At 55.7% G+C, this 27,660-nt stretch overlaps 3 protein-coding genes across 6 annotated transcripts in view; 1 reads left to right on the top strand and 2 right to left on the bottom strand.

Annotated features, from left to right (window-relative positions):
- The window catches only part of Ppara (peroxisome proliferator activated receptor alpha), a 41,878-nt gene extending 38,574 nt beyond the window's left edge, over window positions 1-3,304 (top strand). For both annotated transcript variants that reach the window (XM_048353952.1, XM_048353961.1), the window contains exons 7-8: window positions 1,941-2,803; window positions 2,845-3,304. In XM_048353952.1, coding sequence (XP_048209909.1) covers window positions 1,941-2,188 — 248 coding nt within the window. In that variant the 3' untranslated portion in view covers window positions 2,189-2,803; window positions 2,845-3,304. The remainder of the gene's footprint in view (window positions 1-1,940; window positions 2,804-2,844) is intronic.
- Window positions 3,305-8,059: 4,755 nt separating this feature from the next.
- On the bottom strand, window positions 8,060-18,759 carry Cdpf1 (cysteine rich DPF motif domain containing 1). Of its 3 annotated transcripts, none has more exons than XM_048353942.1 (4): window positions 18,755-18,759; window positions 10,740-10,852; window positions 9,815-9,926; window positions 8,060-8,572 (listed from the first exon to the last, which is right to left on the bottom strand). In XM_048353942.1, exons 2-4 carry the CDS (start codon window positions 10,850-10,852, stop codon window positions 8,438-8,440), a joined length of 360 nt encoding a protein of 119 aa, XP_048209899.1. In that variant the 5' UTR covers window positions 18,755-18,759; the 3' UTR covers window positions 8,060-8,437. The 3 variants fall into 3 exon arrangements, with proteins under 3 accessions (XP_048209899.1, XP_048209890.1, XP_048209882.1); XM_048353933.1 differs by lacking the exon at window positions 18,755-18,759 and adding an exon at window positions 16,009-16,081; XM_048353925.1 differs by lacking the exon at window positions 18,755-18,759 and adding an exon at window positions 15,592-15,601.
- Window positions 18,760-20,187: 1,428 nt separating this feature from the next.
- Window positions 20,188-26,701, bottom strand: Pkdrej (polycystin family receptor for egg jelly). Its single transcript, XM_048339352.1, has 2 exons — window positions 26,494-26,701; window positions 20,188-26,373 (listed from the first exon to the last, which is right to left on the bottom strand). The coding sequence occupies exons 1-2, from the start codon at window positions 26,699-26,701 to the stop codon at window positions 20,243-20,245; spliced, it is 6,339 nt and encodes a 2,112-aa protein (XP_048195309.1). The 3' UTR covers window positions 20,188-20,242.
- Window positions 26,702-27,660: the final 959 nt, after the last annotated feature.

Below are 27,660 nucleotides of genomic sequence, written 5' to 3'. Positions count from 1 at the left end.
CACTTGCTACTTAAACTCCATCTCTATTCTATCTAATAGTAGATAAACTAGTATTACCAATATAGAATTAGCACTACAATAATTATAATACATTGTAATTAGCATTATAATTAGTATGATATATTGTTATATTAGTATCACTATATATTAATTCGAATATGTATTATATTCCAATTACTACATATAATTACAATATATAATTATCACATGGTATGTAATATAGTTATAATATATTCTAATTGTAATGTATTATATTCTCATACTATTATTCTATCATATCTACGCTATAGATAGTATGTCATAAAGTGCCATACAAACGTTAGCATAATACCACTACTGATGGTTATAATTATCCTAATCATAATGGAAGACATTGGCTGCTCTGGAAGCAATCCTAGGACTCGCTCTGCCAGAGGAAGCGGGGCTGGGCCTCTCCGTAGAAGCTGGCTCTGCTTCCTAGAACTTTGGCTCAGTGTCACGTTTCCTTAAATAGCCAGCTCAGGTCTAGGAAGGTCATCCGCCTACTGTAAGCTCGGCGACCTTGCCGGGCCTTGGCGTAGACTGCTAAGTGGCAGTGTACCCTGTCCTCTGCAGCTCGCCCAGCCTGGCTTCTGTGGCCCTGCTCCCTACCATCAGGCTGGGCCCTAGTCCGAGAGAAGAAGCCATCTTCCAGCACAAAGTATGAAAGAGCAAAGTAAGAAATCATTTGTCATTGTTCTTTTCATATGATCAAGACACAGCACAGAGGTTAAGAAGCAAGTGCAGCACATCTCTGTATTGAAGTTACAATCCTGTGTCCTGTATTGGGGGGGGAGCTTCTAAATTTAAGATCTCCTTGAAACTTAGTACTGGGTCTGGGAATATGGCCTAGTGGCAAGAGTGCTCACCTTGTATACATGCAGCCCTGGGTTCGATTCCCCAGCACCACATATACAGAAAATGGCTAGAAGTGGCGCTGTGGCTCAAGTGGCAGAGTGCTAGCCTTGAGCAAAAAGAAGCCAGGGACAGTACTCAGGCCCTGAGTCCAAGCCCCAGGACTGACAAAAAAACAAACAAACAAAAACAAAAACTTAGTACTAGCTGAGAGCTGGTGGTTCTTGCCTGTAACCCCAGCTACTCGAAAAGCTACAATCTGAGGATTGGTGTTCAAAGCCAGCTTGGGCAGAAGAGTCCATGAGGCTCTTATCTCCAGGTAACCAGCAAAAGGCCAGAATAGTGGTGTGGCTCAAATGGTAGAGCTCCAGCTTTGAGGGTGAAGGCCAAGCAAGAGCCCGAGGCTCTGAGTTCAAGCCACAGCACCTGCACCAAAACAAAACCACTGTAGTGTCTACATTTATTTTACAACCAACAACAATGCAGATAAAAGCTCAGATCACTGGCAACACGAGAAAGGCCCAGTGATGGTCAAGGTGCTGCAGGGAACACTGCTGCCAACTACGGGGGCCAAGGAGGGGGCCGCGGGTTTGGGGCCAAGAGTCTGAGATGGTCCCAGGACGCCACTAGGCGTGACCGCAGCTCCTCTGCCGCCCTCTCCCGACCCCAGGGTCCCTGAGGTCCTCAGTCCGGCCAGCAGGTGCCCCGGCCCCCCTCGCCCCTCCCCGCACGGTGGGAGGCACCTGCCGTTGGGCTGGGAGCCGCCGATACGGCCTCACGATCCCACTCAAGTGAAGCCACGAGGCTGGCTTCGCTCCCCACCCCACGTGCAGTTGTGGTGACAGAGATTTGGGGGTGACGGTGGGGGACATCCACCCCTCCAGGGAGACTGAGGTGGCCCCGTGGCCTGGACGTGCAAAGATGTAGCCAGGAGTCCCTCCCGGCTGTCCCGCTTGGTGCCCGTGCCCGTGGGTAGCCAGGCTGGCGGCACCTGGAGGCCGGCGGCTGGCGTGGAAGGCAGGAGCGTGGGCTTGGTGAGACGCCGTCTCTTTGTCCTTTGAGCGCAGATCGGCCCGGCCTCCTCAACATCGGCTACATCGAGAAGCTGCAGGAGGGGATCGTGCAGGTGCTCAAGCTTCACCTGCAGAGCAACCACCCGGATGACGCCTTCCTCTTCCCAAAACTGCTCCAGAAAATGGTGGACCTGCGGCAGCTGGTCACGGAGCACGCGCAGCTGGTGCAGGTCATCAAAAAGACGGAGGCCGAGGCTCCGCTGCACCCGCTGCTCCAGGAGATCTACAAGGACATGTACTGAGCCCGTCCAGACGCCGCCCCGGGACCACGGAGCCGCACGGGCGCGGCGCGCAGCTGCCCGCGTGATCGCGCCAGCCCGGACACCCCGAGGACCGGAAGGTACCCGAGGGCCTCGCCGGCCCGCCTGGGTCTGAAAGTGTGGGTGCTGTTCCGTGCCCGGGCTGGGGAAGTCAGCACCCATCCACGGCCCGATGTTAACCGGCCCCGTGTTAATCGACGCACGTTTCTTTCTCTCACGTTAGCCGTTTGCCACTTAATTAACAGGTAACCTCAAAGCAAGCGCGCGGCCCCGCCCCTTCTCGTCCCCTGGCTGGTGTGCGCCTTTATAATTTGGAAAACTAATCAGCACTTTTTTTTAACTTCCTTGATGATCCTTTAAACCTAAATGTATCCAAAGGCTAGATGTATTTATAACACAGGGGGAAACGTATTTATTTGGAAGGCTTAAGCTGCTTCCTGAACCTGTAGGAAGACCATGTGCTTCTTCTTAAATCTTAGGACTGAGAATTCTCAGCAACAGTTGGCCAAACTGTCCGTGTAGCCTCCTTGCTCTGATTTCCCGGTCACGGCCATTGTGGCTGTAACTAAATATGTGGAAAAGGCCATTTCCGGGCTTGTGCCATCCCAGCGAGCCAGATCGCAAGCTCCCTCCGGAAGGTGAAGGCAGCATCTGGTGAGCAGGAGCAGGCTGAGCACTGAGAAGGGAGCCTCCTCCTCCTCCCAGCCCTTCTCAATCCTGCCCTCCCCTCCTGGGGAGCCTGGGCAGACCCACTGGGGCTAGGGCAGCACGACAGTGTTTTAGAGACAAACACATGCTCTGTAAGTGTCACCAGGCTCTTTGGCGGTTCCTTTGACATTGGTTTTGTCACCTTTGGGGGCCAGGGGCAGGAGGAACTGGAGCTTGAAAGCAGGGCCTGATCACTGTCCCTTAGCTTTTTCACTCAGGGCTAATGTTGAACCACTCGAGCCACCGCTCCACGCAGGGTGTTTTGCTGGTTAATTGGAGATAAGAGCTTGCTCTGGCTTCAAATGGTCACTCTCAGCCTCCTGTATAGCTAGGATTACAGGTGTAAGTCCCTGGCTTCCAGCTTCTGTATCACTTTTAAAAATATGATGCTTAAAAAAAAAGAAAACAAAACAACAACCTGTCACCCAGGCTGAGAGGGACTGGTCACCCAGGGGCTGGAAGGACTGGTCACCCAGGGACTGGAAGGACTGGTCACCCAGGGGCCAGAAGGACTGGTCACCCAGGGACCGGAAGGACTGGTCACCTAGGGGCCAGAAGGACTGGTCACCCAGGGACCAGGACTGGTCACCCAGGGGCCAGAAGGACTGGTCACCCAGGGGCCAGAAGGACTGGTCACCCAGGGACCAGAAGGACTGGTCACCCAGGGGCCAGAAGGACTGGTCACCTAGGAAGGTCACCTGGAAGAGGCGGTGCGGTGTCCTTCAGTGTGTTCTTCTTTGGTTCTTCTTTCTTTCTGTCCACAAAGGGTAAGATAGTTATGGCTCCTTATCCCAGTCAGTGTACATGGAAGGTCGTTTTTCCAGCATCTGAAATACTAGTTTATCCTTACACGCCAACTTCTAAACCCGATGAAAGCAAGACAGACCGGTTATTTGTCCAGAACCTGTCCACTCGAGAATCGGCTGCACGGGGAGTCCTCGCAGCCCTTCCCGCCAGTCCCGCACAGATCACGCCAGCTCTGTCCCCTGCGAGCCACAGGAGAGGTCCGAGGGCATTGTGGGTGGTTAGCGGTCACATTGGCACTGATAATGGTCCTGAGACAGTGCAAAGGACGGCAGCACTGGGGGACTTTGCACTGAGAACATAAAAATCAGGATTAGGACATCCTTTGTACAAACTCCACAATTCCTGGCTAATCATTGTGTGTGGTAGCACTAGGATTTGAACTCAGGAAGAACTCTACCACCTTAGCCACACCTCCAAGCATTTTCTTGGCATTTTTTTTCTTTTCAATAGGATCTCAGGTTTAATATAGGCCATAGCCTGCCCTGTAATCCATTTACATTTCCTCTGCAGCTGGGATGACATTTCTGTCACCACACTAAGCATTTGTGTGTGTGTGCGTGTCTGTGTGTGTGTGTGTGTGCGCGTCAGTACTGGGTCTTGAACTCAGGGCCTCTCAGTCTTGCTTGGATTTTTCACTCAAGGCTGGTGCTCTACCACGTGAGCCACACCTCTACTTCATCCAAGCTTTTTTTGTGAGCTGGTTGAGATGGGGGGTGGGGTGGGGCTCTAATAAACTTTTTTCCCGGGCTGGCCTTGAACTGCGATCCTCCCAATCCACTCAAAGAGTCCCCTGAGCAGCAGCAGCAGGTGGGTAGGCAGGCAGACAGTCTTCAGGGATCAGAGTAGAGCCAGGCATGTCCATATGTGATGCCCACAAGCATCGCCCTCATTCAGGAAGCTGCCCCCCCCTGCCCCCCGCGCCACACAGGGCAACAATAAGAACTTGAACACTAAGGTGATCGGAGGCCGGGACCGGGCCAGGGCCTGGGGGTCACGGGCCAGATTCCAAACCCCATGTCTCTGGTGTCCCCCTTCCCACACAGCCCCTCACTCTGTGTGCTCTAGGCAAATGCTGCTCACGCGTGTCACCTTGGGAATCAGGCCTCCAGACCTGGGCTTGCAGGGCAGCCATTCACTCTAAGTTTTCATAAAGCTTCCATGACGTGGCCTCCGTAGGATTTCAGCAGCAAACAGCCAAGCTGACTGCCAGGTTCTGCACCAGCCCCCCAATGCTGCATGGCCTTGTTCACGTCCACCAATGGGAAGGAAAATCCAGCATCTCGACTATCTTACTATCCGAGTCACTCATGGCCACTCAATGCTAGGATATTCTGGGTCACTTATCAAAGACTTCCTGGGATATCAATAACCCAGCGTAGGCTGACTACATACACCCCAGTGCCAAATACTGTAGCATTTCCAATAGGAAACGTTCAAAATGAGTTTTGCTGCTTGTTAGGTGTCAACAGACAGCAAAAAAAAAAAAGAAATGAAGTGCAGTGAACACCACAGCAGGTGGGTGGGCTTTTAGACTCCCTGGGGTTCTAGGACACGTTCGTGTGGACCCCCCTTCCCCCAGCAGTGAAGAGCAGCCCTCTCCAAGACGATCAGCCATTAGCAGCACAAGCACCAGACTCCCCAGAGATGGCAAACAGCCAGGCAGCCCAGGGCTCTCGTGCTGCCTAGTATGGAGGGCGGGGAGCGGAGATCGGAGGGGGTGCTCCCTGCCTCTCCGCAGGGGTCCGGCAGCACGGCCCTCCTCCCATCTCCTGGCGTCCTGACCCTGAGTCCCATGCCCACCACACTTGGGGAAGCTTGTGCCAACCAGAGCAGGCCAAACCACAGCCCTCGCCGGTGTGTCTGCGCGGGGCACACCGTGGCCCTGAGCTGTCAGATGCATTGTGTGCAAAAAAAAAACAACAACAAATGAGAAACATTGGATTCTAGATGGTAGAAAATGAAGACCTGGTCGATCTCGGTTGATTTTGTTAAGTTTACCAATGTGGGTCAAACACGGGAAACCTCCGTGTTTCTCTCTACAGAAGGGACTCTACCAGCCTCCTCCTCCTCTGCCCTTCTTCCTCCTGTACCCAGCACCAAGTTCCTTCATCTGGGGCGGGGGTAGGGGGGGGGGAGGCAGCATCATTGCTGAGGCACAAGCCAGCCCACCAGCCATGGCAGGGCCTCCGAGAAGGGATGAGGCCAGGCTGGGAAACACAGGGGTCTGCAGGGGGCGCTCTTGGGCACTTTTTCAGGCCCCGAGGCTTCAACACTGCCTCAAGGCTTACCAGGCCCAGCTTCAAGGCCCTCAAGTCCAGAGGTGAGCAGCCTTTTGCTGGTGAAGTTGTCACTTTTGTGGAGTTTTTTTTTTTTTCCTTTCTTTGTTTAAAGGCACAGTCTTTTTTTCAGGCACAAGACAAAAATGTACCTCACAGTAGACGAACGCAGCTTTAGCACCCTTTCTGGTAAGATTTCAGTATTGTTTGTGTTGGGTATTACTACATTTTTACACTAATGGAAAAAGAAGTCTATGAATAGCTATATCTAAAATACTGTGGTTGGGTTATTTTATGAAGCATCCTAATGCAAATCGTGGACTAACTCTAATAACATCTGGGATCTTGTAAGTCAGTGCTCATTGTTGCAGATGTAAAAAGCCTGGCTCTCAAGCCCACTAGAATCAAAGGAAGTGGAGATAAACTCTAATGTAACCGCTGCGTGTGCGTGTGTGTGTGTGTGTGTGTGTGTGTGCGCACAGCTGGTTGTATCTCCTATTTCCAACGTGCTAATCCGCTCCTTCACTGCACTTCACATGCCGCAAGCACCAGTCTGCCTTTCTTCCTTTCTGCCTGCCAGGCCACTGACTTCTACCACAGTGTTCTGATCAGGACTAGGAACTATTCTTGGTTAGCAGCTCTTCAGGGAATTACTACCTATGGGTCATTACCAAAGAACTCTCTAGAATCTGAACTCTTGCACTTGCTGGTTCTCTGGCGGCTTCTGACGGCCAACACAAAGCACGAAGCAGACCACAGACCCCAAGTCATCCCCAGTATTGTGCCAAGTTTCTTCCTGAGAAGTCTCTGTAACTCCCTCTGGGAACCACAGTGCCATTATGCTAAAACCCTAGCGTGCAGGTCCCCAAAGCAAGGGCTGGGCTTGGTTCTCCCAGCTCCTTCACTGTCCTTGGTGTCTTATTCTTTCAGAGCACAAGGGGGCTTTCAGTCCTTCGTCAGTAAACAGAGCGGTTCCACTATTCCAGTGTCCTTACCGAGTTCTCAGTTCTGTCTGGGTATGGGGTGCCTGTGACCTTGGGAAGCCAGGGTGCACACACAGAGGGCACAGGTAATTGTTCCAGTTAGATTAACCAATCGGCTCCCAGGCAATTAGAAAATGGATACGACATAACCGTAATTTTCTATTTTAAATCTTGGATCTTCATTTTCCTACTAGGAAGTGGGACTGGATGTATTGATTTCTATCCTGGATTTATGAGAACTTATGTACTGGGAATGTCCACTGTAAGACTGATGAATGTAAAGAGTTAATTTCAGGGTACAGTTTTGCCTTAATGGTTTTAAAAAAATAAATAAACTATTTTTAAAATGTATTTGGTGAGTTTTGAGTAATGCTGACACTTGTTTGGTCAGCACACACCCGAGCCCCACGGCGGTGTTTGTGCTGCTCTACACACGTGTCTAAGAAGGGCCCTCGTAGTTCTCTGGACGGAATGGGTGTGGGACAGTGTGGCCCTAAATGTGACATCCACACATCTAAAGTTTTGTTTTGTGTGCCAGTACTATGGTTTGAACTCAGGGCCAGGCACGGTCTCTCAGCTTTTTTGCTCAAGGCCGGTGCTCTACCACTTGAGCCACAGCGCCACTTCGCGCTTTTTGCTAGTTCACTGAAGATAACATCCTCATGGGTTTTCCCGCCTGGGCTGACTTCAAACCCCAGTGCTCAGATCTCAGCCTACTGAGCGGCTGGGATTATAGGTGTGAGCCACCAGCTCCTGGCTCAAGTGCAGGCAACGTAAAATAAGAACCCCCACAGCTGTCAGAAGCAGCTTTTCATCCCCCCCCCCCCCCCCCGCGACTACAAGGCAAGACCACATCTCCTGCCACTGGCAACGCGCGACGCGGCCGCACAGTTATCTCACCCCGGGCACTCATGCTGCAGGGGGGAGGGTGCAAGGGAACAGCCAGCAGGCTGCACGCCGGGCTTCACGGCAGGAGCATGCCGGCCACGGAGTCCTGACCTAGGGAGCGGGAGACGGGAGGGGCCTGGCCTGGGGACCACGTGGCTGGACACACACCCTCAGCTTCTGGGGCCTGCCTGCTGCCCGGCCCGGTGAGGCTCCCCAAGCCCTGCCCAGGCCACCGGGGGGCAGGGGGTGCGGGGGCCTGCACCCACGAAAGGACTGCACACACAGCTGGTTCTCTGGGGTTTTATTGATACACACATGTGGTCAGGGGGCGCTGCGCTCCGGGGCAGGCCTGGGAAGCTGACTTTCTAGACAGAGGACGGGTGGTGACAGGAAGCCCTCTCCACGCTGAGCGCCCGGCACAGCTGGCCTTGTCCCTGGCGAGCGGGAGGCTTTCCGGCCTCACTCCGGGCCTTGCCCTGGGGGCGGCCCTGCAGCTGGCCTCGTGGTGCCTGGCCCCCATGTCTGGTCCCCCCGGGCCGGAGGCGGCACTCACGGAGCGGCGGGAACAGTCAGGGCTGAGCGGAGGGCTTCTTTGGGGCGACCGTCCGCGCCTCCACGTCTCGCCGGAGCTCCTGCGGGAACGCGTCGATGTGCTTCCGGACACAGGGGAGGCAGAACCTCTTGGAGTAGAATAAGCTGCATTCCTGACAGGAGGAGGGAGGGCTGACTCCCGGGCCGGCCCTCGCTCACCACCCAGGGCTGGCGGCTCGCACAGAGGACGAAGGGCCCAGGGGCTGCCAGGGTCGCTAGGAAATGGCCAGCTGCGAAGGAACTGAGGCTCTGGCCTGGCCTCACCCGCCAGGAAAACAGAGACAACGGTGCCAAGCTCAGGCCCAGGCCACCCTCAAAGTTGGAAATCCTGAGTCCTCCCTCTCCTGCGTGTCACAAGACAGGTGGGGCCGCCCGAAAGACCGAAGAAGCTGTGGGCAAGGCTAGAACTGTCCACCTGTCCCCATTCTCTTCCCCAACAGTGGGGCTGCTACCCAGACTCCTTTGCGGCTGTGAATTGCGATGTGGCTAAGCAGATCTGGTCCGGGGTCACTGCGGCTGGGCACGTGACCTCCTGGCCACATGCTTCAGAGGGACAGGGATTTGCTCCCGTGTCCTTCCTGGCTGGCTTGGGGTGCAGACGCAATGGTGGGAGCCACAGCCACCGTCTGTGGGCCTGCACAGATCTGGGCGTTCTGGGAATGGCCGCAGTGCCCTCTCGGCCAGAGATCTAAACCACGGACTTCCTTCAAGGAGCAAAGGCAGGCAGGGACTCATGCAGAGACAGCAACAGCGTGTCTGATTGATGCCACTCTACTTCAGGGGTGTCTGTCGGGGGGCTCGGAGCCTGTGTCAGCCAGCAGCCGGTAGTCCTTCCTGCAGCTCCTCGCAACCTTGGCATGGGAACTCCCGCCCCGACGGCCTGGCGTCTGCTCAGCGGGAGTTTGTCTGTGGTTCGTGTGCCCAGGCCCCGCAGACCACGCCCATGGTGCTGCGCTCGGGCTGCCCACCTGCTGCCCCACCCCACCTTTCCGAGCCTAACTTCCCAGCTGCCTCCCTGGGGACCCCAAACTTGCTCCTTCGTCTTCCCTCCACCTCTGCCCACGCCACCGTGCCAGCCTGACCCCCGGGGATGGGGGGGGGGACAGGCAGCTGTCCAGTGCGCCCTGCACACTGAGGCAGGTGCTCGGACTCCAGGACAGCCCCCCCGCCAAACCTCACAATCCAGGGCTCTTCCTCACCCCAGGCTAAAGCTCTGAACTGAGCCCCCCCGTCCTTGGTCTGCGCCTCCCGGTAGCCCTCACAATGGCGGCCCTCTCCTGTCTGGTGACAGGCTCCCAGGCGCCCCACCCCACCCCCAAGGGCAGGCAGCCCACTGCGCCGCCCTGGGTACCCACCGGGCCCGCGCACACCAGCCTGCCGCACACCCCGCACCGTGCCCCGAGCACCAGGAACTGGCCCTTGTCCACGGCGAAGGGGTCCCTCATGACGTAGCTCTCCTCCAGGAGGCTGCAGGAGGGAAGCAAGGCCAGAGGTGGGCACCCGCCGCAACAGCACGACGTCCCTGGGGACCCGTACACCTGCTGGGGCTCGGCACGGGCGGCCGGGACTCAGCAGATGTGCGGGGGGGGGGGGGGGGGAACAAGCCTGCCCGAGCTGCGAGGTGGTGACAGAAAGGCCAGCACCGGGGTGAGGCGAGATTTGGCTCAGTGTCGCAAGGGAAGCAGCTGGCCTTGGAGACCCAGAAGCACTGCTTCGCGGAGAGCTACGGGAGGCCCCGCCCCCTCTCGCAGGGTGCCGGTGACCAGAGAGCAGTCCCTGGCTGCCGCGCCCCCTGCCCCCCACCGTCGTGTCCCCTGGTACTGTGCCCCCAGCACCGCTCAGCTTCCCCACGTGTGGGTGCTGATGAAGACCAAGCTGGGTGCAGGACACGCCCAGGGCCATGTCCATGCCGGCGGGCTCCGGGTGGGCGCCGGTCCCGGGGCCTCCCCCCCCCCCCCCACCGCCCCGTCCCGAGCTAGAGGCCTCCGGCCGGTCACCTGCAGGGACGGCAGCAAGGCCCAGCCCTGCAGCAGCCGCCATGCTCCTCTGCCTTCCGCTCGCTCCACAGTGCCGGCCGAGGCCACGCCTCTCCCACCCCCAGGAGGGACCCAGAGGGAGGCACTGGGGGTCCCGGAGAGTCAGACAGCCCCCAAGCCCTACCCAGGGTCTCCTGGGGCCGTACCAGATCCCAGGCGGGGACAGGATTAAGCGTTGTACCCAGAGCACACGGCAGACTCGGGCCGGGCAGCCTTCCCGGGCGTGGCCACAGTGTGTACTCACACGACGGACTGGGCGTCGGGGGGCTTCTGCCCCACGTAGCTGTAGGGAGCCGTCAAGGCACAGAGCTGGCACTCAAACATGCCCAGTGGGGGGCACTCTGCCTCAGACGCCATCTGCAAAGAAACAGGGCACCTCCCGGTCAGCACTAAGAACCGGCCCGCCCCTCCCCACAGCACAACGTCTCTGCCTGCTGAATGCGTCTCACCCCCCACATGCAAGACACTTTCCTGGGGGTGTGGGTCAAATACTAAAGCACCCGTCTAGCGAGGCCAAGGCCCGGAGTTCAATCCTCAGTACCACCAAAATAGACCATCTCAGGAAACCCCAAGTTGACAGCGAGAAACCTGTTCAGGGGCTCAAGGTTCTCAGGTATCCACGAGATGGACCATAGGCCGGGCTTTAATAGCCACCTGATAAACCCAAGTAGCTTGATTAGAAATTGGTAACAGCTAGATACCTTTAAGGCATTTGGAAATTAAATTTAGACATCCGGAAATCTTGTAGCCATCTGGAAATTAAGCACTATAGCACTAAACCTCAATTCAAAGAAGAAACTGCATGAGAAACAAAGTATCTTGAACTAAATGGGAACTACATTTGCCAAAATGTGTAGCTTAAGTGAACTTATTTAAATTCATATCTTTAAATGTTTAGGGGATTACATTAGGAAAGAATGTTTAAGGGCTGGGGATATAGCCTAGTGGCAAGAGCGCTTGCCTCGTATACATGAAGCCCTGGGTTCGATTCCCCAGCACCACATATACAGAAAATGGCCAGAAGTGGCGCTGTGACTCAAGTGGCAGAGTGCTAGCCTTGAGCAAAAAGAAGCCAGGGACAGTGATCAGGCCCCGAGTTCAAGGCCCAGGGCTGGAAAAAAAAAAAAGAAAGAAAAAAGAATGTTTAAGAACCAATCATATAAGTGAAACTAGAAAGAATTCCAATGTACGTAGTAAAAAAAAAAAAAAAAGAAAAGAAGAAGAAGAGGGCTAGGAATGTGGCTTAGCAGTAGAATGCTTGGCCTAGCATGCATGAAGCCCTGGGTCCGATTCCTCAGCACCACATAAATAGAAAACGCTGGAAGTGGCGCGGTGGCTCAAGTTGGTAGAGTGCTAGCCTTGAGCAAAAAGAAGCCAGGGACAGTGCTCAGGCCCTGAGTTCAAGCCCCAGGACTAGCAAAAAAAAAAAAATAACAGACATTAAAAGGGGCTGGAAACATGGCTCAAGTAGTAGCATACCCGCCTAGCAAGCACAAAGTCCTGCATTCATTCCCCAGTACTGCCAAAAAGACACAAATTGCTACTCACAGGAACTGAAGAAGCATCACTTAGAGGCATTAAATGGATAAAGGAATGTTGTGATCTTAACCAAAAAAGTGAAATAGATCTATTTTTTTAGTGTTTGAGTAAGTGGAGGGGGGATCATTCAAAATGACTGAAAGCCAGCACCAATGGCTCACACCTATAATCCTAACTACTCAGGAAGCTGAGATCTGGAGGATGATAGTTTGAAGATAGTCCTGCAAGAGAAAGCAGGGCTGTCAATCTGATTCAAGCGGTAAAGCAACAGCTGAGCAAGCAAACACAAGGTTCTGAGTTCAAAAAAAGCGCTGGCGGTCTGGTTCAATTGGTAGAGTGCCTTCCTAACAAATGTGCAACCCTGAGTTCAAATCCCAGTTACACACACACACACACACACACACTCACGACTCAAGAAAGAACAGGAAACCTTAGTAGTAGCCCTTTATCTACTAAGAAAATGGAACACCTAATGAAAACTTTCCCTAGAGATGAAATAAAACAAAACACATTCAAAAGCTCCAAGCCTAGGTAGCTTTCCCAGCTCTTGAAAAAGCCACATGAATCCTATAAACTCCTCCCAAAATCTAGAGGAAAACAAGGGCTTTTCCTGGGGACTTTATGAAGCCAGTATTCTGTGACATTCAACTGCCAATGTTACCCAAAAACCATTAACCAAAGCCATTATGCAAAACTACAGGCCTAAGCCCTCACAGACATAACACAGAAGTCTTAAGCAAAATACTAACAAGTTGAATTCAACAATAACAAGAAAGAGGCAAAATAAACTTCTGCCTAGACTTACCTCAGGAATACAAGGATAGTCTAACATTCAAAAGCCATCGACTAAATTTGACACAGTAACAGAATAAAAGAGAAACCATGGGCTGGGAATAGGGCCTAGTGGCAAGAGTGCTTGCATTGTGTACATGAAGCCCTGGGCTCAATTGCTCAGCACCACATATATAGAAAACGGCCAGAAGGGGCGCTGTGGCTCAAGTGGTAGAGTGCTAGCCTTGAGCAAAAAAGAAGCCAGGGACAGTGCTCAGGCCCTGAGTCCAAGGCCCAGGACTGGCCAAAAAAAAAAAAAAAAGAGAAACCATGTCGTCATTTCCATAGATATAGGAAGGGCATGGCAGAATTCAAATGAATTCTGCAAAACTCAAGGCTTCAGGTGGTACTGGGGAGGTGAGCCCGATTTTCCCAGATCAAACCTAAGCAGCTCCCCAACCGACTAGGGAAATGAACTCTCTTCCTTGGCGCCCAAGGCGCGCTGGGTGAGACACAGGACGCTGAGTGGGAAGTGGTCCCAAGGGCTCACTCCTCAACGGCAGACCTCCCCCCCCCCGCCCCCCGCCCCAGACATTTTACTCCTCGGCATCTGCTCCTGCTGATCCACCCCCCCACCCCCCACCCCCTCCCTGCCTCTGAGAGTTCTCTCGCCACCCTGGAGACCTTATCCTTGCCTTCCGGAAGTGTGGATGTTTCTGTGACTGCTATTTTCTCTTCAAAGTCATTTATCCTACCTGCTGTCCGATGTATGAAGAGAGCATCAAGAAATGTACTGGAAGGTGCTGAACAGGGAGTAGAGGATGTGGGAAAGAGAAACAGAGGAGGTTAATCTAATACGTGCACAGAGGAACTACCAAGGCGAAACCCCTGTGTACAATACACTGAAAAATGAGGAAGTCACAGGAAAACACATCGGGCTGTTGGGTGTTGAGTACTAGCAGGTAAGAGGGTGAGTGGAGAGGGTAAATGAGGGTGAACAAAGTTGAAGTACAGAAAGTCCCATAAAGTCCGCAGGTATGAAGATAGAACAATGAAATCTGGGAAGCTGTTTTTTTTTGTTTTTTTGCCAGTCCTGGGCCTTGGACTCAGGGCCTGAGCACTGTCCCTGGCTTCTTTTTGCTCAAGGCTAGCACTCTGCCACCTGAGCCACAGCGCCCCCTTCTGGCCGTTTTCCATATATGTGGTGCTGGGGAATCGAACCGAGAGCTTCATGTGTAGGAGGCAAGCACTCTTGCCACTAGGCCATATTCCCAGCCCCTGGGAAGCTGTTTTAAGACGGGGGGCAATGGAGAGTGAGAGAGAGAGGAAGGGGTTAGTTTGATCCAGGTCCACTGTACATATGGAAATGTCACAATGAACCCCCACTGTGAAACAAATGTTAACAAAAATCTTTCGAAAATTCATAAATGTACTCTTTACCTGACTTATTTAATGCAAGCCCTTTGTGCATCACCTTTATAATAATAAAAGAAATTTTAAATAAAGTTCATTCTGGTGCTGCTTCTCTCAATCTTATCCCTTCATTATGTGAGACACTGGGGATTGGACCCAAGCATGCTAGGTAAGTAGTCTACCACTGAGCTACATCCACAGCCTTAAATTCTTTTTTCTTTTTCCTTTTTGGCCAGTTGTGGGGCTTGAACTCAGGGCCTGGGCGCCGTCCCTGAGCTCTTTTTACTCAAGGCTAGCATTTTACCACTTTGAGCCACAGGGCCACTTCTGGTTTTCTGGTGGCTAATTAGAGATAAAAGTCTACCGGACTTTCCTGCCTGAGCTGGCTTTGATCCACAATCCTCAGCTCTCAGCCTCCTGATACGCAAGAGCCACCAGAGCCTGGCTTAAATTCTTTAGTCTGTGGTTTGACAGAATTTTCATTAGTTTTTGGCAAATTTAACTATTCCTTCTGCCTTTTTTTCTCTTTCTTCTTTGCTGCTGAGATTCTACTTGCAAGTATGTTGTTGCGCCATTTGATCTTGTCCCACCGTCCTAGGACACTTTATCCTGGTGTTTTCACTCTTCTCTTGTGGCTCAGTTTAGTTGATTCCTACAGAACTATCTTCAAGTTCATCGATTTTTCCTGCAGCCATGACAGACACGCCCTCAGACCGTTTCTCACTAGCACCCCCCATCCCTTTCCCCATGGTACACATCTTTTTCACCAGAGCCCTGTGGATATAAATCATGCTTCTTTCAGGCTCCCATCTGATTCTGGATTTCAGTTCTACGGAGGTTTGCTTTTTGTATGTCTTGAACTTCTTTGCAGGGTGGCAGAGCTGAGTCAGGACTAGCACAGGCCTGGTCCGCCAGGTTGAACTAGCAGTGGTGAGCGGTGCAGGCAGGTTTGGAAACGTACCTGTTAGTGTCACCACCAGGGCAGCGCTGGCTTCAAAGTTCTCTAGCATTACCTATGTTTATGAGTGAGGTTTGTCCAGAGATTTTTTCTCAAGATCTGCTCCACCTCAGTGCCAGTTTCACAGTGTCCTAACGTCCCCCACCCAACATTAGGCTCAGGCCAGCCCCAAGTCCCTGCGTGTCAGGCCTTGCTGGGAATCTAGAGCCCTTCTTAGCACCCAAGAAGATTCTAGTCTCCAGTTAGGTTCCTAGCCCCTACCCCACGCTTTCTCCTTGCCCAAAGGGCATTTTTCCACTACCCTAAATCTACCCAGAAGTCTCTTGTTCCGTCGGGAAGAAGGATCCAGACAGATCCCACCTGAGCCGCCGCCGCCTCCTCCTCTCCCCCCTCCCCCTCCCCCGGGTTTGCGTACCAGGAACACCTTCTCCCCGTGGCTCTTGCCACACAGAAGGCCCAGGGAGGGCCGGCTACTCCAGAGCCCGGAGTGAGTGACCCCCCCACCCCCGGCTCCGGAGGGACGACTTCCACACGAGAGGCGGCACCCACGCCGCTCCCCCTTTCGGCGTCCCCCGAGGCCCCGAGCCGCCGCCGCGACGGGTGGCAGCCGGGGGGCGGGTGGGGTCGTGGCCGAGCCTCGCGCCGGTCCCCGAGGCCCGCGGCCGGCGCCGCCGCTGGGCCTGGTCGCGAGGCGGCCACCCACCCGGCGTCCCGCCCCCGACGCCGGCCCTCCGGGCCCCAGGACCACACCCGAGGCGCGCCGGGAGCGCCGGGAGCGCGGCACCGGCCGCAGACGCGCGCCTGCCTCCCCGGCACGGCCACCGCCACTCACCGCCACGAGCGGAGCGGAAACGCAGGCCCGCGTCCCAGGGCGCCTGCGCGGCCACGCCCCCGAGGCCACGCCCCCGCGGCCACGCCACGCCCCCATGCGGCCCGCCACGCCCCGCGCGCAGGCGCAGGGGGGCGGAAGGCGGGTCTTCACGGGCACTTCCGTTTCCGCCGCGCTTTCCCTCGGCGCTGTGGGCGCTGCTTGGTCGCCGTTCACCCCGGGCGCCGGCTCGCGCTTAGCGGCGACGCCGCCTCGGGGCTCCTCCCGGCTAACGCGCGCGGGCTGGGCCGCCCGGGAGGGGGGGTCCCGCGAGGCCGGGCCGCAGAGACCGGCGGGGTCTCCGGTGCGCGGGCTCCGCCTCCCCCGGAGCCGCCGCGCCGCGCCCGGGCTGGGAGCTCGGGTCCCTGCCCCGGCGGGGCCGGCGCGCCCCCGGGCGAGCTCACACACCTGGGCGAGCCCGCCGCGGCCTCCCTGGGTGGGGGCCGCGCCCGGCTGTGGGCCGAGGTCAGCCGGGGTGCCGCCCACCCTCTGCCCAGGCTGGTCCCTAGCCGCGCGGGCCCCGGCTCCCGAGCCTTTATTCTCTGGGCGTGGAACACAGCGTGACCCCAGGTACTCGGGAGGAAGAGGCCAGGAAGATCGCGGGGGGCGGGGGGAGCCCGCCCGGGCAGAGTGTCCCCGAGACCCTGACCTCAGAGAGGCCCGGCGTGGCGCTGCGTCTCTGCGCCGTCTGTAACCCCAGGTGCGTGGGAGACGTGGGTAGGAAGATCGCGGTAGGAGGCAAGCCCGTGCAGAAAAGGAGAGCCTTACCGGAAAAGCGACCGAGCAAGGAAGTGTGGCATGACCCGAGTGGGAGAGCATCTGACTGTAGGAGTTCAAACCCCGGTACCGACCAAAAAGAAAGCAAAAGGGAAATGTGGAGGTCTGTAGTCTTGCCCTTTGCCCCAGAGATGTTCCCTAAATGTGACAATAGTTATGTGGTCTTACAAGGTTGTCAGAATACTTTGCATGTTTAGGTTAGGAATGAGAAGGAAATTGGGGGCATTGGATGGAGTTGGATAAAATAAAACCTAAATGTTGCTTATAGTAGCAAAAGAGGGCGTGCTTTCTGCTACAAAGTAAATGCCTAGATAATCAGCCTAAAAATAGACAAGGTTTGTCTTGGCTCCCGGTTGTAGAGACTCTAGCCCTATTACTTTCGGCAAGATGGGGTGGCAGAGCAGAACCACCCACCTCATGGCCAGGAGCAAAGAGGGGGCGCCACCCCCCCCCACGCTCACCTCCTGCAGGTTCCACCCCTTCCCAAGAGCACCCCCTTGGGGAATGTGCCTTCAACAAATCCAGACTACAGAGTCCTGACGAAGAGTCATCTCTCCTGTGCCCCATTCCCTGTGAAGGGCTGCATCCTGTTCTCCGCTTTGGGAAGTGACCTTAAGGTCTGGAAGCCTACGTGTTTTTAGTGCTAACCAATGGCATCTCAGAAGCAGACCTTAAAAATGCAAGTCTTTACTAGGTGTCCCCGACTCACACCTATAATCCTAGCTACTCCAGAAGTTTGAAATGGAGGGATCGTGGTTCAAAGTCAGCTGGGGCAGAAAAGCCTTAAAAAAAAAAAAGATCAGAATGAGGGGCATGGCTCAAGTGGCACTCAAGGGAGAAGCAAGGTTGAGGCCCTGAGTTCAAACCCCAGGATCAACAACAACCAAATAAAGCAAATCTTCACTGTTAACCAAAAAGTCTGAGATTCATGGGCAGGCCCCCTGTCCTCTGTAGCTACCCTGAGCTAGGGAGGGGCAAATTTGAGAACAAAGCATCTTGTCAGGTGCTGGTGGCCAGTAATCTGAAGATCATGGTTCAAAGCCAGCCCAGGCAAGAAAGCCTGTGAAACTCATCTCCAGTTAACCATCAGAAAACACAAAGTAGATTTGTGGCTCAAGGTGGTAGGGTACTTACAGCTCAGGGACAGTGCCCAGGCCCTAAGTGCAAACCCCACGACTAAAAGATTGCTGACATATCCTACACAGCCTTCCCAAGAAGTCTGCCTTCTCTCTTGTCTTTTGGCGACTGTGTCTCCCTGCTGATGACCCAGTTGTGCTTCTCAACTGTACAAGGTGTTGTCATTGCTCCCCAGGGTTGGAAGGAAAACCCTGATATTCTCCTGAGCTTGTGTAGTTCCATTTCTATCAAGAATTGGAAAGTTGGGCTGGGGATATAGCCTAGTGGCAAGAGTGCCTGCCTCGGATACACGAGGCCCTAGGTTCAATTCCACCGCACCACATATACAGAAAACAGCCAGAAGCGGCGCTGTGGCTCAAGTGGCAGAGTGCTAGCCTTGAGCGGGAAGAAGCCAGGGACAGTGCTCAGGCCCTGAGTCCAAGGCCCAGGACTGGCCAAAAAAAAAAAACAGAAGTGGAAAGTGTCATTGGGTAGCCACCACATCTCTGTCCTGTTCCCACTCAGACCGCCCCTGGTGCTTGCGCTGGGACCAGGGTCTCCTTCCCCATACTTCTTTTTTTTTTTTTTTTTTTTTTGCCAGTCCTGGGCCTTGGACTCAGGGCCTGAGCACTGTCCCTGGCTTCTTCCCGCTCAAGGCTAGCACTCTGCCACTTGAGCCACAGCGCCGCTTCTGGCCGTTTTCCGTATATGTGGTGCTGGGGAATGGAACCTAGGGCCTCGTGTATCCGAGGCAGGCACTCTTGCCGCTAGGCTATATCCCCAGCCCTCCTTCCCCATACTTCTAACCAGTGAGGACCACCCTGAGCCTGCCTCACCTCTAGGAGAGAGCTCACTTCTGAGTTTGGGGCGCATGTCTGGGCACACCTTCCCACAAAGCCCATAGGCCTCTGCCTTGCCAGCCATCTTCACTGCCTCTAAGGCAGAGCCTGCATCCGCACCCCACCCCACATACACCCTGAAGTTCATTTGCCCAGACTACAGGCTGCCTCTCCAGGAAGCAAATACAGCTGGCCCCAGGCTTACTTTTTCTCAATCCGTTCGGAAGTGAGGCGGTCAAGAGAGGCACTTTCTAAACCAGGGAACTGGTGGCTGCAATCCTAACTACTTAGAGGCTGAGGACCCAGCCTGGATAGAAAAGTTCATGAGATTCCTACCTCCAGTTGACCAGCAAACAGTGGAGGTGTGACTCAAGTGGTAAAGCATCAGCCTGGGTGTTTCCAGGCTACGGCGGCAAGAGGTCCTGAGTTCAAGCCTGAGGGGAGGGGCTCTGATGAACGGGCACTGCAGGCAGGACGGTGACCTCCTTCCATCCAGGGCAGTCAGAGCACCGGGGCCTGGCCTCTGACGGCGCCATAACCCATGGAGGAGCGGCCTTCTTCACTTACTTCCTCACCAGGCAGACGAAGCCTGCCTGTGTTGTGTGGACGTCGCAGCCTTCGGGGGTGCAGGACGCTGCACTTGGTCCCGGCCCTTGGCTCTGAGCACAGGCACCAAGTGTGTCCTCGCCTCTGAAGCAGAAATCACTACACCTCACCGGAGAAATCTTCCTTTAATTGTGATCAAAATTAAAGCGCCAGCTACACAAATGAACCTGCTTCTGGGTGACAACGGAACATTGAATCACAGTTTCTTATTCCCAAATCCACAACCAAATGCCCAGGCCCTGGGTGCATACGGTCCCGCATGTTTATGTATTTCAGCATGAACCCTTGTACACATTTTTCTGTGTGTACAAAAGCCATGTCTCTTGGGTGGAGAATGTACTTGGGCAGCCCCGGCCTGGTGGAGTACACGAGAAACTTCCGACCCCAAGACTCCCATCCCTGAATTCTAACTCAACGCCAAGTTACGGGACGCGCTGATCTTGAGTGGGTAGGGATGGGGGAGGAAAGGCTCCGTAAGCCGTGTCTGCGGCACAACTGCCAAGGGTGGAGGGGCGGGTGGCGCTGGGGCTCTGGCACCCGCAGCCGGAGCTGCCCTCGCCTGGCCAGGGTGGGTCCTGGCCTCAGCTGGCTCTCGTGCCTCACGCTGCTGTACACTTCCGGGAAAGCAGTCGTGGGGAGCCCGTGTAGGGAAGCAGTCAAGATCACACACTGTGATCCTCTTTCTCCCTGACATCCCCCCTCGCTGTGAGGGCCTGGCCAGGTGCGCTCAGGGCAGGATGACTTCCACATATGGGGGTACGCATGACTGAGCCGCACTAGACATTTCCCCTTAGTTCGCCCCCCATACACACTGCGGGGGGGGGGGCATTCTTGCTCAAGGCTCTTGAACCTCTCACTGATCAAACCACGAGGTAAACCATTTTCTTCCCATTAATGTTTCTGGTCTTCAGCCCCAGGTACCGGCGGCTGTTTTTTTCTGGCTGTCCGTATAACATATCGTCAAAGAAGTCAGGCTCGCCCTTCTTCCTGGACGGGGATATCAGGAAGCTAAATGTAGCTCGTAGCTTGCCACACAGGTAGGCTATGGCCTCTACCTCATCTGACGGCTCCTCATACACAGGCTGCTTCATCTCCTCATAGGCAGACAAGATGACTGCCTGAAATAAGTTGATCAAGATACAGATCATCACCAACATGAAGGATGAGAGGAACAGCACACCCAGAGCCCTGTTGCTGGAAAATTCAGTATTTTGGAAAGCCGAGACGCAATACGAGAATATGGTTTGCGTGGCATGGACCAAGTTACTGTAATTCCATTCATGCTGCCCAAATACCAGGTAACCGAAAGCCATGTACACGAAGAGATACACAGACACCACTAAAGCCATGTGGCAGAGGCTGGGGAGGGCGGCCTGGACAGCCCTCTGAGCCAGGCGCACGTCGTAGAAGAATCTGGAGTACCTGAGTGTCTTCAGAATGGTGAGAAATAGCAAGAAAGCCAACGTCACCCTGACGATGTGATCGACCTCAGAAATCGCATGGAAGGGAATGAAGTTCTCAGGATCCGCCAGGTAGAACCGAATCATGCGGACAGCCAGGAAGTGCTTCCAGAGGAACAGCGCAATGAGCACGGTGAAGATGCATTTCAGAGCAAAGTTGAGTAGATTGTACACGCTTCTTACGTAGGCGGCTCTTTCTTGCGTAATGACGTAGCCCTCGTCGACAAGGTAGGCTAAAAAGAAAATGAGAATGGCCATGTACAGGTAGATTTCTGCCGACGTTTCTATGTTGAAATCAGCGAGTGAGAAGGAGTACACGGACAGGCTGGAGTTGACCACCCCTAACTGAGACATCTCAAACACCACGGAGATACTACAGAGCAGGCCAGCATCTGTATTCAAAGTGGAGAGGTCCACCATGACAGCCCACGTCCTTCTGTCCAGCCAGTTCCTTTCTTCGAGTTCCTTGAGCCTTACAGTGGAATTAAACTTCTGCTTTTCTGGAAAGAAATAGAACACATATCCTCCAGAACCGTAGGTGTTGAACACCCCATAGGAATAATATGCCCATTTCTTGCCTGGAGGCTTATAAGTAAATCCATTGGTGTTCTTATCAGTGGGCAGGATACCGTCGCCTTTCCAATAGATAGAATAGCTTTTCGTGTCTTCTGAGTCCACGCCATACTCAGCATGACAATGGATTTCCCCAGGGATGCCGTCTTGTACCAGGATTTGAGCAGGTGGGCACCTTTTGTAGTTAGGCTTTGCTCTCACTTGCCTCATGAGTGGAAGTCCGAGGATCTTCGAGGAGCTGTCAAGGAGAAAGGTGGGCTTCTGCTCGTTGTGTAGCAAAGGCAAGAGCACGCTGCGGAGCCATCTGTAGATGTCGTCCAGCTTCGTCACGCCCGTGAGGCCCACCGAGAAGTGGGTGCGGATGAACTGGTTATAGTAGTAGCTGTCTGTATGGTGCAGCAAGAGGATGAGGAGCAAGAGCAGAATCAGGAAGATAAAGTGAGTGAGGACATAGCTCAGAAACAGGAGCGCTCTCCTTCTGATCCTCTTCTTGCGTTGGTAGATCCTGATCTCGTCCTCCGTGAGGGGCTGGTACATGCGCGAGCCTCGGAGGTGCACGATGCGCTGGTGTAGCTGCTCCATCTCTTCTGGGCTCAGATTCACCTGTTGCAGTAGGATCTCCGTATAGCGGTACTTGCCCGACCATGAAAGGTTCTTGGAATACTTGAGCCGGTTGGTCCTGAAACCTGACATCAAGAGAATCTTCACGGGCTGCACCAGGAGAACCGACTGACAGAACGAACAGACCGATGCAAAGAGCCACTCCACCGACTTGTTATACCCATAAGTCAGGCCATAGAAGACGATGAAGAATGAAGATACGCCAGACGTGAGGAACACCAGGAACCACGCGATATACACACACCACCACGGCAGGACAATCCGGGGCTTCTTCTCAAACTTCATATCCTCTGGGAGAGAATGCTTTCTTGAAAGAACACCTCGTTCGTCTTCTTCAAAGCTGTTGCTGTCATCCAGCGAGTCCTGGGCCTCGCCTTTGCCCCTCCAGGGCTTTGTCGGCAAGGCCTCGTCGAGAGAGCTCTTTGAAGGCGTCCCCGGAGAGGCTGGTGTCTTGGTCGTCTCGTGCCTGTGCCACTTGTCCAAGTGATCTCTCCAGTGTTCCCCTTCTCGCATGGCGAGGAAAGGCTGCTTCTGGGGCGCCACCACCTCCAGGCTCACTTGAGGAGTCCTCTGAGAGTAAGTGAAGAAGAAAGTAATGAGCACCTGCACGGGGATGGTGATCAGGACGCTTTCGATCCCTATCATCATCGATCTGATGTACCACCCGTCCGGCGCCTCGGTCTGCTCTTGTTTGTTCAGATTAAAGAACATAATGTTACAGAGGAGAGAGCTCAGCAGCATCGCTAAGCAGCAGGACAGTCTTTGGAGCCTGTTGAAGGGCTTAGCCACGATGCTGGCGAACACCGAGAACCACATGTGGTTTCTCCCGAGCTTCCTGGTCACGTCGATCAGGAAGAAGTCCGGGCGCCGCAGAGGCTCGTCGGGCCGCATCACGTGGAATGTTTGGTCCAGCGTGGTGTCCACGGACAGCCACACACGGCACATGAACAGCCAGATGTGCCTGCTGAACATGTTCTCCACCTTGATGCGACTCAGGTACCAGCTGGGTGCTGTGCCCTCGTTGTTGTGCCACACGCGGATGGAGCGGATGTCGCCCAGGTCCCGCTTCGTCGTCAGGAGGAAGGTGTTGATGCTTCCCGCGTACAGAGTTGCAAAGTATGGGTGGCTCAAACAGTGCACGTCGCTGGTACTCTCCGTGCCCTTCAGTTGGACAAAGACATCCGCCCTGGTCCCTGACCCACAACGACTTCCTGTAAAGACAGTGACCAGGTAGCAGATATTATCGTAGGGGTCATTATCAGGCAAGATGATCACGTGATCCCTGAGAAACTGGTCCATGGCGTCCCTGTGCAAGGCCCAGAAAGCTAGAACTATGTAGACCAGCATAATGAAGAGCACCACCAAGAGTGTCACGGGGTTTTGTTTGACATTCCTGATGACGGCGAGCCGCAGATCCACGGGGTTCGGGGGCACAAAGACGCTGGCGGTCACATAGTAGGTGTGCAGGTGACGGTAGAGCGAGCCCAGCTGCCTCCTGCCCCTCCTCAGGCTCCGGCAGACACAGTGCACCTGGTCCCAGGCGGTCTTCGCCCCAATCACGCAGGCCCCCTCCCTCCACCCCTGGACGCCCTGCATGTCCAGGCAGCGCGCGGTGAAGATGGACAGCCTCACGAGCTTGTCGTTGGGTTCCAGGACAAAGCGAGGCGCCTTCAGCACCAGAGATAGGGTGTAATTGGGCGAGTGGTTGTGCTGAGCTAGCATTTGCAACAGGGACGACGGCAGGCAAATCACACGGGCCTCCTTCACGGCACAGGTTGGGTCAAACAGGTCGTTCTGCTGGGCGACGGCTGGCGTGTCATGAGGTACGAGGAAGGTGGCCACCAGATGGGCGGGGGCGATCTGGCTGCCCGCGTACACCAGCACCTGGAACAGGAGGGTCACCGGGGTCACGATGTGGACCAGCACCTCCCCCTCCTCCCTGCTGTCTATAGAGAAGCTCAAGGCCCCTGTGGTCGTCTTGGTGGACTCGTGGGCCTCACTGCTGGGTCCCACGGTGAGATTGAACATGGCGGAGTTCAGGTTTTTCCTGAGGAGGAACACTTCCACCACGTCGGGCGTGATCTCCAGCACACTGCCATTCTCCATGTTTCCCGTCATTCGAAACCCAGCCACCTCCGTGGAGATGTCTCCGGGGTAGCCTAGCCAAGGAAAGGGATCGTCTGCAAATTCGAAGAACATCATGGAGATGGGAGCCTTGGGGGGCAGACCCGGGAGCCGGCTCACATTCAGGGTTGCGTGGAGACAGTGCGGACAGTGTTTCTTGTTTAGGAATGCTTGGGACACGTCCTGCTTTTCTACCTTTGCCAGATACAGGTTAAAGCTGGAGGTCTTCAGCACCGTGATCTCGTCCCCTGGTAATTTTGAGGCCAATATGAGGTCCGATAGAGATTCCAGTATACTGAAAGGATCTTCGGCCCCCTTCAGGTGCTTCATCTGCTGAAGGATATTTGCCAGACTCGCCACCACGCCCGTGCTCAGTATTTCTACCTGCTCCGAGTGAGAGCGCCCGGCTTTCCGTTGATATTCTTGCAAGGCTTGACTTGCCTGCCCTAGCCTCTCCAGGGCTCGGTCCTGAGCCACGCGAGTGAATTCAGAAGCTCGCTGCGTTAGCTTGGAGAGAACCACCACCACCTGGTTGATCTCATCCAACGTGCTCATGGGCAGCCCAAAGGATTGATTGATGAGGAGAGCCTGGAGGTCGGCTTTGTGTCCTTTCAGAGCTGGTTCCCTTCTCATGTTATTCAAAACAGAAGCTGCTGTATACATGAGATAACCAGCAGGCAACCAGTTCTGCTTCTGGAGTAAGGAAGACAGCAAGGAAGTGGGCCCCCTGGTGACATTGAGTAACTGATTCAACACCGCCTTTGGAGAGGATTTGTCAGAAGGAGCCCGGACAGTGGCATACAAAGTCACCTGAGAAAAAGTGTGGAGACTGTCATACACCTGAGCGTATAACTTTATGGTGAAATTGTTGGCCAACATGCCCACAGGGAGAAAGGAAGGGGGGGTGATGGTCTCTAGCCCCAAGTACAGAATGGCGCCCAGGGTGTTCTCTCTTACTGAAGTAATTTCACCAACTCCATCCAAATCAGAAACTATTATTTTATAGGTAAGAGGCAAATGTTTTGTCTTAACGTCACTGCACTGTACCACGAATTTGGTAACCATTGCAAGCCCTCTAGTGGGGTCGATTTTGCATTCTGCTAATTGAGGGCCATGGTGGATGGCGAAAGAATGCTTTAAATCCAAGGTGGCACCACTCCAACTGTCTAGGTGGAGAGACACCCAAAATGTAGCTTCCGGAAAATTCTCAAAGGCAAACGTTTTTATAGACAAATAAGCATTATTCCTCCCAGTCGCAGTTTGCCCCGTCCAGTCAAACGGTACCTCATCCATTGAAGAGGACAGAATCGACCACTTATAGGCATCCAAGCGCCAGCAAGCCAGGCAATTTACAAACAGAGAAAATCTGTCGGAGACAACTAAAATGTTGTCACAGTTCTCAAGGCAGGAAATGTGGGCCGCGGGGCGAGGACCGCGCAGCACATGAACTGTTTTATCTGCAAATGCTGTTCTGTCACCCTTCTGTATTACCATTCTGAAATAATACACGGCGTCCCCTTTAAGTGTTTCTGGAGAAAGGGTTAGCACAGCCCCCGAAGCCCAGGGCCACTTCAGACTGGCCTGCTCTGGGTGACAGATGCCCTTTCCCTTCACCGCTGTTTGGCCCCCGGCATAGTTTCCTACGTGGGTGGTACAATACCATACGAAATGGTGTCCCTCAATAGGTCCTGTGGAATCGGGGTCGGAGGACATGGTCCCGTTCAGGATCACCTCATCCGAGAAATTAACGGTGAGGTCGGCATCTCCCAGAAGAACGGCTTTCAGGTCTCTTCGAATGAGCCAGATGTAGATGAAGTCCGAGCCCGTCACCGTGATCATCTTGAAATCCTTCTCGGTGAGGACCTCCACGGTGAGTTTAAACACGTACACCCCCCAAGGGAGGTAGGACCCCGGGATGTGGACCTTGGTGCTTTGAGTCGTACCCTCCTCCAGGTAGGGGTTGTAGAGAGGTTGGCTCCAGTCGGGCACGTCGTTGACGGAGGGCACGGAGAAGAGCTGCCACTGCTGGCTGATGGGCTGGTAGTACCAGCAGTGGAACTTCACGGTGGCATTGAGGTCGATGGCCGCCTCCCTGCTCTGGAGCACCGGGCCGCCGGGGGTGTCCCTGCTGATGGTCACCTCCACCCTGCAGGGGGTGTTACCCTGGCAGGCCACGGGGGCCGCCGGGGCCCCGCCGTCCGAGGCGTTGGCAGCTTTCAAAGTCACTCGCGCCGGGGCGCCCGGGGGACACTGCGTCTGGGCGGGCGGAGGGCGGGGGGCGCGGCGGGGCGCGCGCGGGCGGGGCGGGGCCGCGCGCCCCCCGGACGGGTCACCGCGGTGGTGGTGGTGGTGGAGGTCGTCGTCATCGTCGTCGTGCGGGGGGTCGCCGCACTCGGGGCAGGGCGGCGGGCAGCGGCGGGGGAGGCCACCGCAAGGCCGCAGTCCCCGGGGGCGTCCGGGGACGCCGGAAGGCCGCGGCGGCGGTTGGCCGGCCAGGCCCAGGCCAAGGCCCAGCAGCAGCAGCGCGGGCCCGGGCCGCATGGTGGGGCCGGGAAGTCTGGAGGGCGGTGGGGTGGGTCGGGCCTAACGGCTGGGGGCGCGCGCGCGCTCGGGGACCGCGGCCGGCGCGAGGGCAGTGGGGGGGCCCGGCGCGGGCGGGGGCGGCGAGGGACCTGGGGCGGCGCTCCCGGGACCGCAGGGCTCTCCGGAGCGGTGACGGGCTCTGGTCAAGGCCGTCGTCCTAGCCACGCCGTAGGCTGAGCTCTGAGGGTCTAAGTTCGAGGCCAGTCCCCACAGAAGAGCCTCATCCTCCAATCAGCCAGCGAAAGCCAGAACTGGAGCCGTCGGGGGGCGGAGCGCACGGGCACCCAGCCCCGAGGACGCGGAGCGGGGACTCACCGCAGGTCTCCTCTAAAAGAGTGAGCCCAGCCCTTACACAAATCAGCAGCTCCATGAAAGCTAAAAATAGCACCGAAAACCCGGCTCAGCGTCGCGGCCGGGCTGCCCCGGGGAGGGGCGGGGGGCGGGGGGCGGGCAGCCCGGCTCCCGCGGCCCTGGAGAAGGGGACGGGACCCAGGGCGGCGGGAGCCACGCGGGAAGACCGGGCCTGTGCGCTGCGCGCCCGCTGGGCTTGCGGAAGGGGCTGCGGGGACTTGGAAGTGACGGCGGTCCCGGGGCTCCCCGGCCTCCCGAGAGGCCCGGGAGGGGAGAGGAGGGGAGGGGAGGGGAGGGAGGGAGGCCATTCGCGCATCCGAAGGCCCGGCGCGCTGGCCCCCCCACCCCCCGCCGACCCAGCACCACCTCCTCGGGGAGGCGGCGCAGGCCCGCCGGCTCGCCGTAGAGTCCGCTCGGGCCGGGGCGGGCTCCGGTTTACAGCCGCGGGCCCGCCTGGACGCCAAGCCGCCGGGGGCTGTCGGGCGCGCAGGCTAGCGAGGCGCCGGCTGCCGATCGGCCCGGAGCCCCGCCCCCGCGACACGCCCCCTCGGTGCCCCGCCCCGCCG

Source organism: Perognathus longimembris, chromosome 1 (genome assembly GCF_023159225.1).
Source record: "Perognathus longimembris pacificus isolate PPM17 chromosome 1, ASM2315922v1, whole genome shotgun sequence".
Lineage (NCBI taxonomy): Eukaryota > Metazoa > Chordata > Mammalia > Rodentia > Heteromyidae > Perognathus > Perognathus longimembris.
This window is presented reverse-complemented; position numbering and strand designations above follow the sequence as displayed.